Raw genomic sequence first — 12,943 nt, 5'->3', positions numbered from 1 at the left:
CACACACACACACACACACACACACACACACACACACACACACACACACTACACACACACACACACCACTATACCACCAGACACACACACACACACACACACACACACACACACACAGCCCAACTAAATGCCAGCAGGAACACACTATTTCATTTGATTCCATGGAACAATCAACTCTGGTAAGATCAGCAATATTCTATAAATTGTGAAATGATATTTAAATTGAATATCATCAGCAGAAAAGCAAGCATGAAACAAACTATGCTGACTTAGCAGAATGGCTCTTTGCTCTTCCAAACCACCGACGTACCATTTCCAGAAACTTCCACACTGCTTCATGATTTAAAAGACCGTGGCCTTGGGTGAATCTTTTAAATGGATGACCTCTGTTTTGTCATGGTGGCATCAAGGTGATCTGCTGAACACTGAGTGGTACAACTGGCAACGAAAGCCACAAGCTGCCAAGGGAAGGCATGGCGTCAGTCAATAGACAATCGGTGCAGGAGTAGGTCATGCCACCCTTCCACACAGCACCGCCATTCACTGTGATCATGGTACTCTGCTGCTCACTATCAGGCAACCTCACACCCCCAACATTGTCACTCTACACATACAGTGGCTATATCACTAACACCAAGCCCACATCCCCAACGTCGTCACTCTACACGTACAGTGGCGAGAGAACACCAAGCCCACATCCCCAACATCGTCACTCTACACATACAGTGGCTATATCACTAACACCACAGGCATCCCCAACATCGTCACTCTACACGTACAGTGGCTATATCACTAACACCAAGCCCACATCCCCAACATCGTCACTCTACACGTACAGTGGCTATATCACTAACACCAAGCCCACACCCCCAACATCGTCACTCTACACATACAGTGGCTATATCACTAACACCACAGGCATCCCCAACATCATCACTCTACACGTACAGTGGCGAGAGAACACCAAGCCCACATCCCCAACATCGTCACTCTACACATACAGTGGCTATATCACTAACACCACAGGCATCCCCAACGTCGTCATTCTACACATACAGTGGCGAGAGAACACCAAGCCCACATCCCCAACATCATCACTCTACACGTACAGTGGCTATATCACTAACACCACAGGCATCCCCAACATCGTCACTCTACATGTACAGTGGCTATATCACTAACACCAAGCCCACACCCCCAACATCACTCTACACGTACAGTGGCTATATCACTAACACCTCAGGCATCCCACTACACTCAGGCTTTTCAAAGTAAATATGATCATCTTATTGATTGAAATTGCATTGCAAAGTGTTACATGTAATAAATATAGTATTGTAGGGACATAGGGATTGGCTGGGAGAGTTCGAACCCTCGGATTGGCTAGCGATGTCACATGGTGTGCCAGCGTGGGAGGGACAAGCAGTCTAGTGTTGAACTCCGTCTGATGAAGACGTTTTGTTGGCTGTCTACAGTTTTGGGTGTTGCGATTGTCACGGAGGTTTGCCTATGCAATAAACTCTGTCTGCAACACACATCCGCTTCCAGACTCACCACATTGGTGACCCCGACGTGATCAACGAACACAAGAACATGTCGCAAGAAGGAGCGAGCAGCGGGCAGCCGAACACGGTCGGCGTTCACTTGCCCCCGTTCTGGGACCACCAACCGCACCTGTGGTTCGTGCAGGCAGAGGCCCAGTTTCACCTCAAGAAAGTCTCGGAGGACCAAGATAAGTTCCACCACTTGGCAAGCTGCCTACAGCCCGAGGTGGCCGCGCGGGTGGGACGGTACCTCGACGGTACATCAATGTGTGGCGGCCTAACGGCTGCGGCTCGCTGGCAGTCTGTTCATCTTTTTTCCTTTTTTTGTTGTTGTTGTGTGTCGGTGTTGGGATGGTTTTTGTTTTTGTTTTTTGGCTGTGTATGTGTGAGGGGTGTGGGGGGGGGTGGGGGAAATCTTTCTTTTTTAGGTCTCTTCCTCACGGCGCGGGGTGCGGCTCGGCCATGGGGCCTTCCATCGCCCGCGGGGCCTTCCATCGCCCGCGGGGCCTTCCATCGCCCGCGGGGCCTTCCATCGCCCGGTGCGGCTCGGCCGCTGGACTTAACAGTGCCTGGTGCGGCTCGACCGCGGGGCCTTCCATCGTCCGCGGGGCCTTCCATCGCCCGGCGCGGCTCGGCCGCGGGACTTTACATCGCTGGTGCGGCTCGGCCGCGGGACCTAACATCGCCCGGCGCGGCTCGGCCGTGAGACCTAACATCGCCCGGCGCGGCTCGGCCGCGGGACTTAGCAGCGCACGGCACGGCCGCGGGGCCTTCCATCGCCCGGCTCGGCCACGGGACGTTTCAGCACCCGGTGCGGCTCGGCTGCGGGGCCTTCAATCGCCCGGCTCGGCCGCGGGACGTTTCAGCGCCCGGTGCGGCTCGGCTGCGGGGACTCCCATCCCCTTGCGGGGACTGTGCGGGTCAGTCGGGGACGAGCTGTCTGTCCATGGGCGTGGGGAAGAGAGTGGAAGTTTTGTTGCCTCCATCACAGTGAGGGGGTGTTTGGAGTCACTGTGATGGACGTTTGTGTTGGGGTCGTGTGTCTTGTGTTCTTTTTTGTGTGACTGCTATGTAATTTCGTTCGGTACCTTGGTACCGAATGACAAATAAAGCTCTGTATCCTGACCAGCCCTCCCCAAACCGAGAAATACCAGGGGCTCAAGAAGCTCCTGCTGAGGACTTTTGGTTTTAGCCAAAACCAGCGGGCCCTGAAGCTCCTGCATTTACCGGAGCTAGGGGATCGGCTACTGTCTGTCCTGATGACCGAAATGTTAACCTTGATCGGCGACCACCAACCTTGCATGATGTTCGAAGCGGCATTCCGGGAGAAATTGCCCCGGGACGTCAGGTTAGTTTTGGCGGACGTCTCCTTCGAAGACCTGGTGGCGTTCGCGGAGAAGGCTGACGCGCTCGTAACGGAGGACTCCACGGGAGACGACTCGGTAAATCGGGTTTCAAGGCCTAGGAGCAACCGGCCGCGTGGCCAAGATGGCGACGCATCGGCTGCCATTTTACAAGTAGCCCGCCAAGATGGAGCTGCAGCGCCCGCCATTTTGCAGCGGGCCCAAGCAACAGAGCCGCACAGGTGCGGCTGGTGTTTTTTCCACAAGTGGTGGGGCAGTGAAGCCCGAAATTGCAGGGCCCCGTGTACCTTTTCGGGAAATGCCTCGGCCGATCGAATATAGAGGCAGTCTCGATCGGCCGCAATCGCCGCCTCTACGCCACAGATCGAGGTACCGGCACCGTTTTGCTGGTCGATACGGGAGCGGTCGTTAGCATCGTGCCTCCCTACGGCTGCGAAGTTCGAGCAGGTAGGAAGGGTCCGTCCCTCATTGCGGTCAATGGCAGTCCCATCCGCACCTACGGCAAGAGGGCCATGTCCCTGTCCTTCGGGTCAGTGACCTACCATTGGGAGTTCATCGTTGCCGACGTGGGCCAGGCCATTCTGGGCGTGGACTTCCTCTGGGCTTTTTCGTTGGTCGCAGACGTCCGCGGGAAGGGCCTACAACCCTCGGCTAGCAGTATGGAGCCTGCTACTCCTCCACCTGCCACCCCACCCTGCCCGTCGATCCAGGCCATCACCACGGCTCCCGATCGGTTCGCTGCGGTACTTGCCGACTTCCCGCAGCTCCTCGTACAGCGGTTCGATGCCCCTTCTGCTAAGCACGGTGTCGTCCACTTCATCCCTACCGAGGGGCCGCCTGTATTCGCCCGGGCGCAGCGCCTACCTCCTGACAAGCTGGCCATGGCTCGGGAGGAGTTCCTGAATTTGGAACGGCTGGGGATTGTTCGTCCTTCAGACAGCCCGTGGGCCTCCCCCTTGCACATGGTCTCTAAAGCATCTGGGGGGTGGAGACCATGTGGGGATTACCGGCGTCTTAATGCTGCCACCCGGCCTGACCGCTATCCGATCCCTCACATACAGGACTTCTCAGCCAGCCTCGAGGGCGCTACGGTGTTCTCGAAGATCGATTTGGTGCGGGGATATCATCAGATCTCCGTCCACCCACCGGACATTCCCAAGACGGCTACGATTACTCCGTTTGGTTTGTTTGAGTGGTTGCGGATGCCGTTCGGTCTCAAAAACGCGGCTCAGGCATTCCAACGTCTCATGGATCATGTGGGTCGTGGGTTGTCTTTTGTATTTATTTATCTCGATGACATTCTGGTTGCTAGTCGTTCGTTCCCAGAGCACCTGGTCCACCTTCGCACTGTGTTCCAGAGGCTGCAGGACCACGGCCTGATCCTCCACCTGTCCAAATGCCAGTTTGGCCTGTTCGCGGTGGATTTCCTGGGTCACCGGGTCACACCGGCCGGTGCCACTCCTTTGCCCGCTAAGGTGGACGCGGTCCGCGCCTTTCCCCGCCCTACCACCATCAAGGGCTTGCAGGAATTCGTGGGCATGGTGAATGTTTATCACCGGTTCGTGCCTGCGGCAGCTCGGATCACGCACCCCCTTTTTCAATGCCTCGCGGGTAATCCCGCTGAGTTGGTCTGGACCACAGCTGCCGAGGCGGCCTTTGATGCGGTCAAGCTGGCCCTCGCCAACGCCACCATGCTCGTGCACCCCCGCTCCTCTGCCCCCACGGCCCTGATGGTGGACTCCTCGGCCGTGGCAGTGGGTGGGGTCTTAGAGCAACAGGTCAATGGTCACTGGCAGCCTCTGGCATTTTTCAGCCGGCAGCTTACGCGACCTGAGCTGAACTACAGTGCCTTCGACAGGGAGCTCCTAGCCCTCTATTTAGCTGTTCGCCATTTTCACTATTTTTTGGGGGGCCGCTCTTTTGTTGCCTACACGGATCACAAACCCCTTACGTTTGCTTTTTCTAAGGTTTCTGATCCGTGGTCGGCCCGCCAGCAACGGCACCTCACCCTCATTTCGGAGTTCACCACCGATGTTCGCCACATCGCGGGTAGGCTTAACGCCATTGCTGACGCCCTGTCCCGGCCGGCCAGTTCCTCTGTGGCTGCGGTGGGGGGCGAGGTGGATTACCAGGAGCTAGCGGAGGCTCAGCGCCTGGAAGACATTGCCTCAGCGTACGCCTCCACCGCCTCAGGGTTGTGGTTGGCCCAGGTAGCGTGCGGCCCCACAGGTACCACACTTTGGTGCGACGTTTCCCTTCCCCGCCCCCGCCCGGTTGTGCCGACCACCCTACGGCGTAAGGTTTTCGAGGCCATTCATGGCCTGGCACACCCGTCCATTCGGGCAACCTCGGCCATGGTGGCCGCCCGATTTGTCTGGCATGGCCTGCGGAAGCAGGTGGCCGCCAGGGCCCGCGCCTGTGTACCGTGCCAGACCTCCAAGGTCCACCGCCACGTCCAGCCCCCGTTCCAGAATTTCGTGGTTCCGCCCGTCCGTTTTTTCCACATTCACGTGGATTTGGTTGGTCCATTGCCCTACTCTAGGGGCTACACTCATCTACTAACGGTGGTCGACCGTTTTACTCGTTGGCCGGAGGCTCTTCTGTTGTCGGACACCTCGGCGGCCTCCTGTGCACGGGCCCTGGCGTTACATTGGGTTGCCCGTTTCGGTGTCCCGGCCATCATCACTACCGACCGGGGCGCCCAGTTCACCTCGTCCCTGTGGGTCGCGCTTGCGCAGCTGTATGGTCCCGCTTGCAGCAGACCACCGCCTATCATCCCCAAGCTAACGGGATGGTAGAGCGCTTCCACCGACAGTTGAACGCGTCCCTCTGTGCCCGCCTGACCGGCCCTGACTGGGCTGACCAGCTGCCTTGGGTCCTCCTCGGTATTCGCACGGCCCCTAAGTCTGATCTGGGTACTTCCTCGGTGGAACTCGTCTACGGCTCGCCCCTGCGGGTACCAGGTGACAATTTTCCTCCATCCTCCGCCCTTCCGTCTTCCGTGCCGTCAGTTTTGGCTTCTCTCCGGGCCCGGGTAGGTTCCCTGGCCCCAGTCCCGGCCTCCCGTCACGGGAGTACCGCAGCGCACGTACCTGCGGACTTGCACGACTGTGAGTTCGTTTTCCTCCGGCGGGATTCCCACCGCCCCCCTCTCTACAGCCGGTCTACCAGCCAGTCTACCAGCCGGTCTACCAGCCGCTCTACCAGCCGGTCTACCAGCTGGCCGGTCTACCAGCCAGTCTACCAGCCGGTCTACCAGCTGGCCGGTCTACCAGCCGATCTACCAGCCGGTCTACCAGCCGGTCTACCAGCCAGTCTACCAGCCAGTCTACCACCCGGTCTACCAGCAGGTCTACCAGCCAGTCTACCAGCTGGCTGGTCTACCAGCCGGTCTACCAGCCGGTCTACCAGCCAGTCTACCAGCTGGCCAGTCTACCAGCCAGTCTACCAGCCAGTCTACCACCCGGTCTACCAGCAGGTCTACCAGCCGGTCTACCAGCTGGCCGGTCTACCAGCCGGTCTACCAGCCAGTCTACCAGCCAGTCTACCAGCCGGTCTACCAGCCAGTCTACCAGCCGGTCTACCAGCCAGTCTACCAGCCGGCCGGTCTACCAGCCGGTCTACCAGCCGGCCGGTCTACCAGCCGGTCTACCAAGGCCCGTTCCAGGTGCTGAAAAGAGGGGCAGTCACCTTCACTTTGCAAGTGGGCACCCGACAGGAGCTTGTCTCTGTCTCCCGGCTTAAACATGCCCACTTGGACCAGGACCGTCCCGTCCCGTTCTGGTGGGTCAACCTCCTCGCCGGGGCCACCCTCTGGCCGATCCACCTGGCTTCACAGCTGCGTCTCTTCTCCCACCGCTCGGCCCTCCGCGGCCCCCGGTCGTGTTTCCTCTGCCCCCTCCAGCTGCGCCCCCATCGCCTCCTCCTGCAGGGCCCTTCCCGCCTCCCTCGTCGCCGGGGGTACCGGCCTCCCCTCTCCGTACTCGTTCAGGTCGGGCGGTCCGGGTGCCCGTTAGGTACCGTACCGAGGGTTCTGGGGGGGGTCATGTAGGGACATAGGGATTGGCTGGGAGAGTTCGAACCCTCGGATTGGTTAGCGATGTCACATGGTGTGCCAGCGCGGGAGGGACAAGCAGTCTAGTGTTGAACTCCGTCTGATGAAGATGTTTTGTTGGCTGTCTACAGTTTTGGGTGTTGCGATTGTCACGGAGTTTTGCACATGCAATAAACTCTGTCTGCAACACACATCCGCTTCCAGACTCGCCACAGTATCATCTAATTTGAACGTGATGGAACAATTAAGTTCAGATCTTCCTGTCAACCACTAGTGAAAGTGCCTGCCTTTTCCTCTTTGTTTGAAGGTGACATTTCACAACGACTAAGGCATCTGTTCAATAGACATCGGTTCAGGGATACGTTTTGATTTGGCCTGAGCACCTGAACTGTGTTCGTATGACTCAATGTGCAGCAAGGAACTGCAGATGCTGCTATAAACCAAAGATAGACATAAAAACATCTGAAGAAGGGTCTCGACCCAAAACGTCACCTATCCATGTCCTCCACAGATGCTGCCTGACCCGCTGAGTTACTCCAGCACTCTGTGAAACGTCACCTATCCATGTTCTCCACAGATGCTGCCTGACCCGCTGAGTTACTCCAGCACTCTGTGAAACGTCACCTATCCATGTTCTCCACAGATGCTGCCTGACCCGCTGAGTTACTCCAGCACTCTGTGAAACGTCACCTATCCATGTTCTCCACAGATGCTGCCTGACCCGCTGAATTACTCCAGCACTCTGTGCATAGGACTCAACATGCATCTTGCCTTCCTCCTGTGAAAACCATCTTGAAAGGTGCACTAGCTCTTTTTGGTTGCTAAGACTATCTATTATTCAAAACGTAAAGTAATAAAATGTCCAGGAAGCCCATCAGAGCTTAGTGTCTGTCCGTTTCACTCTGCTACCTCATCATCGAGCTCCCCCTTCACCTGACAGGGTAGCTACAGGGATTTGCTGCAAGTCTTGGTATCAGGTTCAATGAAATCAAACATTCTGTTCGTTCCTGCACACATGCCGATGATCTCCATTCCACTAATGGAGAAATGTACAAAAGGAAGGCAATACAATTTTCTGCTTCAAAAAATGCAAAAACGATTAGATGGAGCGCTCAGGAGAACCTGTAGTAAATTATTGATGAAGGATGAGTAGAATGACAATTATTCCTAGATAGTACAAGCCTGCATATGTCTAGAATAGATCCAGCCAATACCAGGACATAAACGTACACAGAACAAATCATTAACAATAGTTCACCAACTATCGCCCGTCTGAAGAAAGCCCGACCCAAAACATCCACTACCCACCTCCTCCAAAGATGTGCAAACAAGAATCTGTAGATGCTGGTTTATAAAAAAAGACACAGAGTGCTGGAGTAACTCAGCGGGTCAGGCAGCATCTCTGGAGAACATGGATAGGTGACTTTTTGGGTCGAGATCCTTCTCCAGAGATGCTGCCTGACCCGCTGAGTTACTCCAGCACTCTGTGTTCTCTGCAAGATTCCAGCTTCTGCAGTTCCTTCTGTCTAAACTATTTAAAGAAATGCCTAAAATTGAGTAAGATCTCAAACTTGTACATGGAGAGATTGCTTTGACCTGGACATCAGTGGGATGACAGAATGATGCCGTTGTAGTGGGTCTGGACGCGGCAGGAATCAGGCAAGACGCCAGGTAAGGATTAACAATAACTTTAATGCAGCATCAGAACGTCCACTCTTTTCAGTCTCCCACACGAGTAAACTCTAGCCCCTACAGGCAAACCCCATAGCACCAGACCCCTCCCCAGCCCTGTCCACTCAGTGCCGAGAGGAATGACCCAAAGAGTGGCCTAACCCCCGGGCACCGCCACACCGTCACCAAAAGATGACCAGCAGTCAGAGGTGGCAGAGCAGTTAAACCAAGGAGTTTCTCCAGCACTCTGTGAAACGTCACCTATCCATGTTCTCCACAGATGCTGCCTGACCCGCTGAGTTACTCCAGCACTCTGTGAAACGTCACCTATCCATGTTCTCCACAGATGCTGCCTGACCCGCTGAGTTACTCCAGCACTCTGTGAAACGTCACCTATCCATGTTCTCCACAGATGCTGCCTGACCCGCTGAGTTCCTCCAACATTTTTGTGTGTCTAAGATTAACACTTGGCTCTTGTAGTTGGAGTGGTCTGGAGCTGGCAGGAGCCCGGAGGACTGGGGAAGGTGGCTGATGGGCTGTGTTTAGGGGGCAGTAGGGACCTCCATTAAACAGGACAATTGGATCAGGCAGTGGTGGGGAGAGCTTAGAGTGGCAGAAGGGCTTGGCACGTTCAAACAGCAAGCCAGTCGTCAGGATCCGCCAGCACGGGCACAGTGGCCCGAGGGGCAACACGCCCACTGTACACGCCTCAACACGCCCACTGTACACGCCCCAACACGACCACTGTACACGCCTCAACACCACCGCGGTACACGCCTCAACACACCCACTGTACACGCCTCAACACGCCCACTGTACACGCCTCAACACGCCCACTGTACACGGCTCAACACCACCGCGGTACACGGCTCAACACGCCCACTGTACACGCCCCAACACGACCACTGTACACGCCTCAACACCACCGCGGTACACGGCTCAACACCACCGCTGTACACGGTTAGGAGGGAGAGATAGATCAGCCATGATTGAATGGCGTAGACTTGATGGGCCAAATGGCCTAATTCTGCTCCTATCATTGCTATTATCTGTATCTTTTGCAGAATCTACTTAAACTACTTCCTCCGTGATTGATAACCGTGATGGTTGCACGTTCGTTAGTTTGTCACGCTGGACAAAGGAGAGGGGAAATAGGAAAGTAAAAGCCCAACTTACGGGTCCAAAGACATTGCTGTCGAAGCTGTGACCGTAGTGATCGCCCTCAATCCATAAGTGGCCATGGGGGATTTTGATGTATTTGTTCCTGTATCCCATTGTTCTGCAAAACATAATGAAGAAAGGGTCGGTCCAATGACAATACATGTTACAAGCACAATTCTAGGATGTTCAAAGCTCTTAATAACAGAACTCTCATCTGCCTCATTGTTGAGTTTGACTGTATTTTCCAGCATGTATCCTGCTGGTAGATGTATAAACTCCATCAAACGTGCAAGTCTGGGGCCGTTAATCAGAATGCCGACTTGAGATGAAAGGATTCGGTGCTTCACGTGTTCTTCACATGACTATTCCCAACAACCCCCGAGCAGAGTGGGAGCAGGTTCTGGGGGCTCCACTAACCATCCCATTGCTGCAAGGTTGTGGCAGCTGACCACATGTGTCAGATCAGGGCTACAGAATGGAACCACTTATCCTGATCCTTCACCGAATGATGCTGAGCAATTGTACAGCAGGACAGAGCTTCAAAGCACAACCCATCAATAAACATAGGGAATACAAATATTTGGAATTAGGCTACCCTGCCAGTAACTGAATGCACTTCCACCTTGAGAGTACTCTCTGTAATCCCCGGTGATGTGTTTAAGGGAATTTGATACACACACTTTTTGAATTTAGCTCGTGATTTTGATGTTTTGAGATATCCTCATTGATGCTGTGAACAATTCTTCTCTCTTCAACTCTGTTGGTGATGAGCTAATGATTATGTGGACTTGAATCCACCCGCTCCCGATCCATCTAATGATGGGTCAGCTTTATTCTCCTGACTTTGTTATATTACGCCATTAATAGAACTGTTGATTCACATTTTAAATGCAAATTATATGAATGCAGTGTGTCTTTCTAGTCAAGAATGTGACAAATGTATAGCATGATCTCTCCCCACAATAGCAATAACATAAAACTACTTCATCTAATTACAGGAACATAAGTTAAAGCTGTTACAGCTCAATTCCTGAACAATAAGGACTCCATCCTGGGGGTGGAGTTGGATTCACTGGAGGTGGTATTGGAGGGGAAGATGCTTCCCAAACTGTGGAGTATCTTGGACAATACAGCTCACCCCCTCCATGACACACTGGTCAACCTGAGGAGCACTTTCAGCAACAGTCTGGTCCCACCAAGATGCAGCACAGAACGCCACAGGAGATCCTTCTTCCCTGTGGCTATCAAACTGTACAACTCCTCCCCCTTCTGTCGTGGGGTAGACTGAGACTGAGACTGAGACTGAGACTGAGACTGAAACTGAGACAGACTGAGACTGAGACTGAGACTGAGACTGAGACTGACTCCCCTACCGCCAATCCTTGCACATCCCCAATCCTTTCCACTCCTCACTTTGATTTCATGTTTCATGTATCTTGTGTTTTATGACTGGTGGCAGGTCAATTTCCCTCCTGGGATAAATGAAGTTCTATCATATCGTATCGTATCGTAACAAAGGAATAAATGCCTGACTGGAGGGTTTCCACCAAGCGAGTTCATTTTCTAAGGTGTCTCCATTGAAGGTGTGAAAGGTCTCCACATAAACTCCAGGCAGATAATGGTTAGAATGATAAATGGTTGCTGATATGAATGTGACCATATCATCTACCCCAGGGCCACCATCTACCTCAGCATCATCTACCCCAGGGCCATCATCTACCCCTCAGGGCCACCATCTACCCCTCAGGGCCACCATCTACCCCTCAGGGCCACCATCTACCCCAGGGCCATCATCTACCCCTCAGGGCCACCATCTACCCCTCAGGGCCACCATCTACCCCTCAGGGCCACCATCTACCCCTCAGGGCCACCATCTACCCCTCAGGGCCACCATCTACCCCTCAGGGCCACCATCTACCCCTCAGGGCCACCATCTACCCCAGGGCCACCATCTACCCCTCAGGGCCACCATCTACCCCTCAGGGCCACCATCTACCCCTCAGGGCCACCATCTACCCCTCAGGGCCATCATCTACCCCTCAGGGCCACCATCTACCCCTCAGGGCCACCATCTACCCCTCAGGGCCACCATCTACCCCTCAGGGCCATCATCTACCCCTCAGGGCCACCATCTACCCCTCAGGGCCACCATCTACCCCAGGGCCATCATCTACCCCTCAGGGCCATCATCTACCCCTCAGGGCCACCATCTACCCCTCAGGGCCACCATCTACCCCTCAGGGCCACCATCTACCCCTCAGGGCCACCATCTACCCCTCAGGGCCACCATCTACCCCTCAGGGCCATCATCTACCCCTCAGGGCCACCATCTACCCCTCAGGGCCACCATCTACCCCTCAGGGCCACCATCTACCCCTCAGGGCCACCATCTACCCCTCAGGGCCACCATCTACCCCTCAGGGCCATCATCTACCCCTCAGGGCCACCATCTACCCCTCAGGGCCATCATCTACCCCTCAGGGCCACCATCTACCCCTCAGGGCCATCATCTACCCCTCAGGGCCACCATCTACCCCAGGGCCACCATCTACCCCAGGGCCATCATCTACCCCTCAGGGCCACCATCTACCCCTCAGGGCCATCATCTACCCCTCAGGGCCACCATCTACCCCTCAGGGCCACCATCTACCCCTCAGGGCCACCATCTACCCCTCAGGGCCACCATCTACCCCTCAGGGCCACCATCTACCCCTCAGGGCCATCATCTACCCCTCAGGGCCACCATCTACCCCTCAGGGCCACCATCTACCCCTCAGGGCCACCATCTACCTCAGGGCCATTTGCTAGTAATGTACCATAGCAACATGCATCAGGCAAGTACCAATCCCACACTCACCCACTAGTTAAAGCACAGATTCACAGAAGAACTCCCTTGTGCTTCCCTGGTCCACACACTGATGTGGACACGACAGGCAAGGCCAGCGTTCAATGACCACCTGTGATTGTCCTTCAGGAGGTGGCTGGAGCAGGGTATTCAGGGAGTACTGGACTTTTACTTGGCTGAATTAATAGTTTTCTCAGGTTGTGCTTCTTTTAAACAGACTTTAAAAAGATGCCAGTGTTGGGGAGCTGAGGATCCCATCTGACCAGTCGGGCTATTCTTGAAACCTTAATAACATCTCCCTCTG

The 12,943-nt window shown here is 54.9% G+C and overlaps 1 protein-coding gene across 1 annotated transcript in view; it reads right to left on the bottom strand.

Annotated features, from left to right (window-relative positions):
- The window catches only part of immp2l (inner mitochondrial membrane peptidase subunit 2), a 274,230-nt gene that overhangs the window by 38,089 nt on the left and 223,198 nt on the right, over positions 1-12,943 (bottom strand). The window contains exon 5 of the mRNA XM_078416447.1: positions 9,810-9,912. Within this exon, the coding sequence (XP_078272573.1) occupies positions 9,810-9,912 (103 nt within the window). The remainder of the gene's footprint in view (positions 1-9,809; positions 9,913-12,943) is intronic.

The sequence above is a fragment of the Rhinoraja longicauda genome, chromosome 20 (assembly GCF_053455715.1).
Source record: "Rhinoraja longicauda isolate Sanriku21f chromosome 20, sRhiLon1.1, whole genome shotgun sequence".
Lineage (NCBI taxonomy): Eukaryota > Metazoa > Chordata > Chondrichthyes > Rajiformes > Arhynchobatidae > Rhinoraja > Rhinoraja longicauda.
This window is presented reverse-complemented; position numbering and strand designations above follow the sequence as displayed.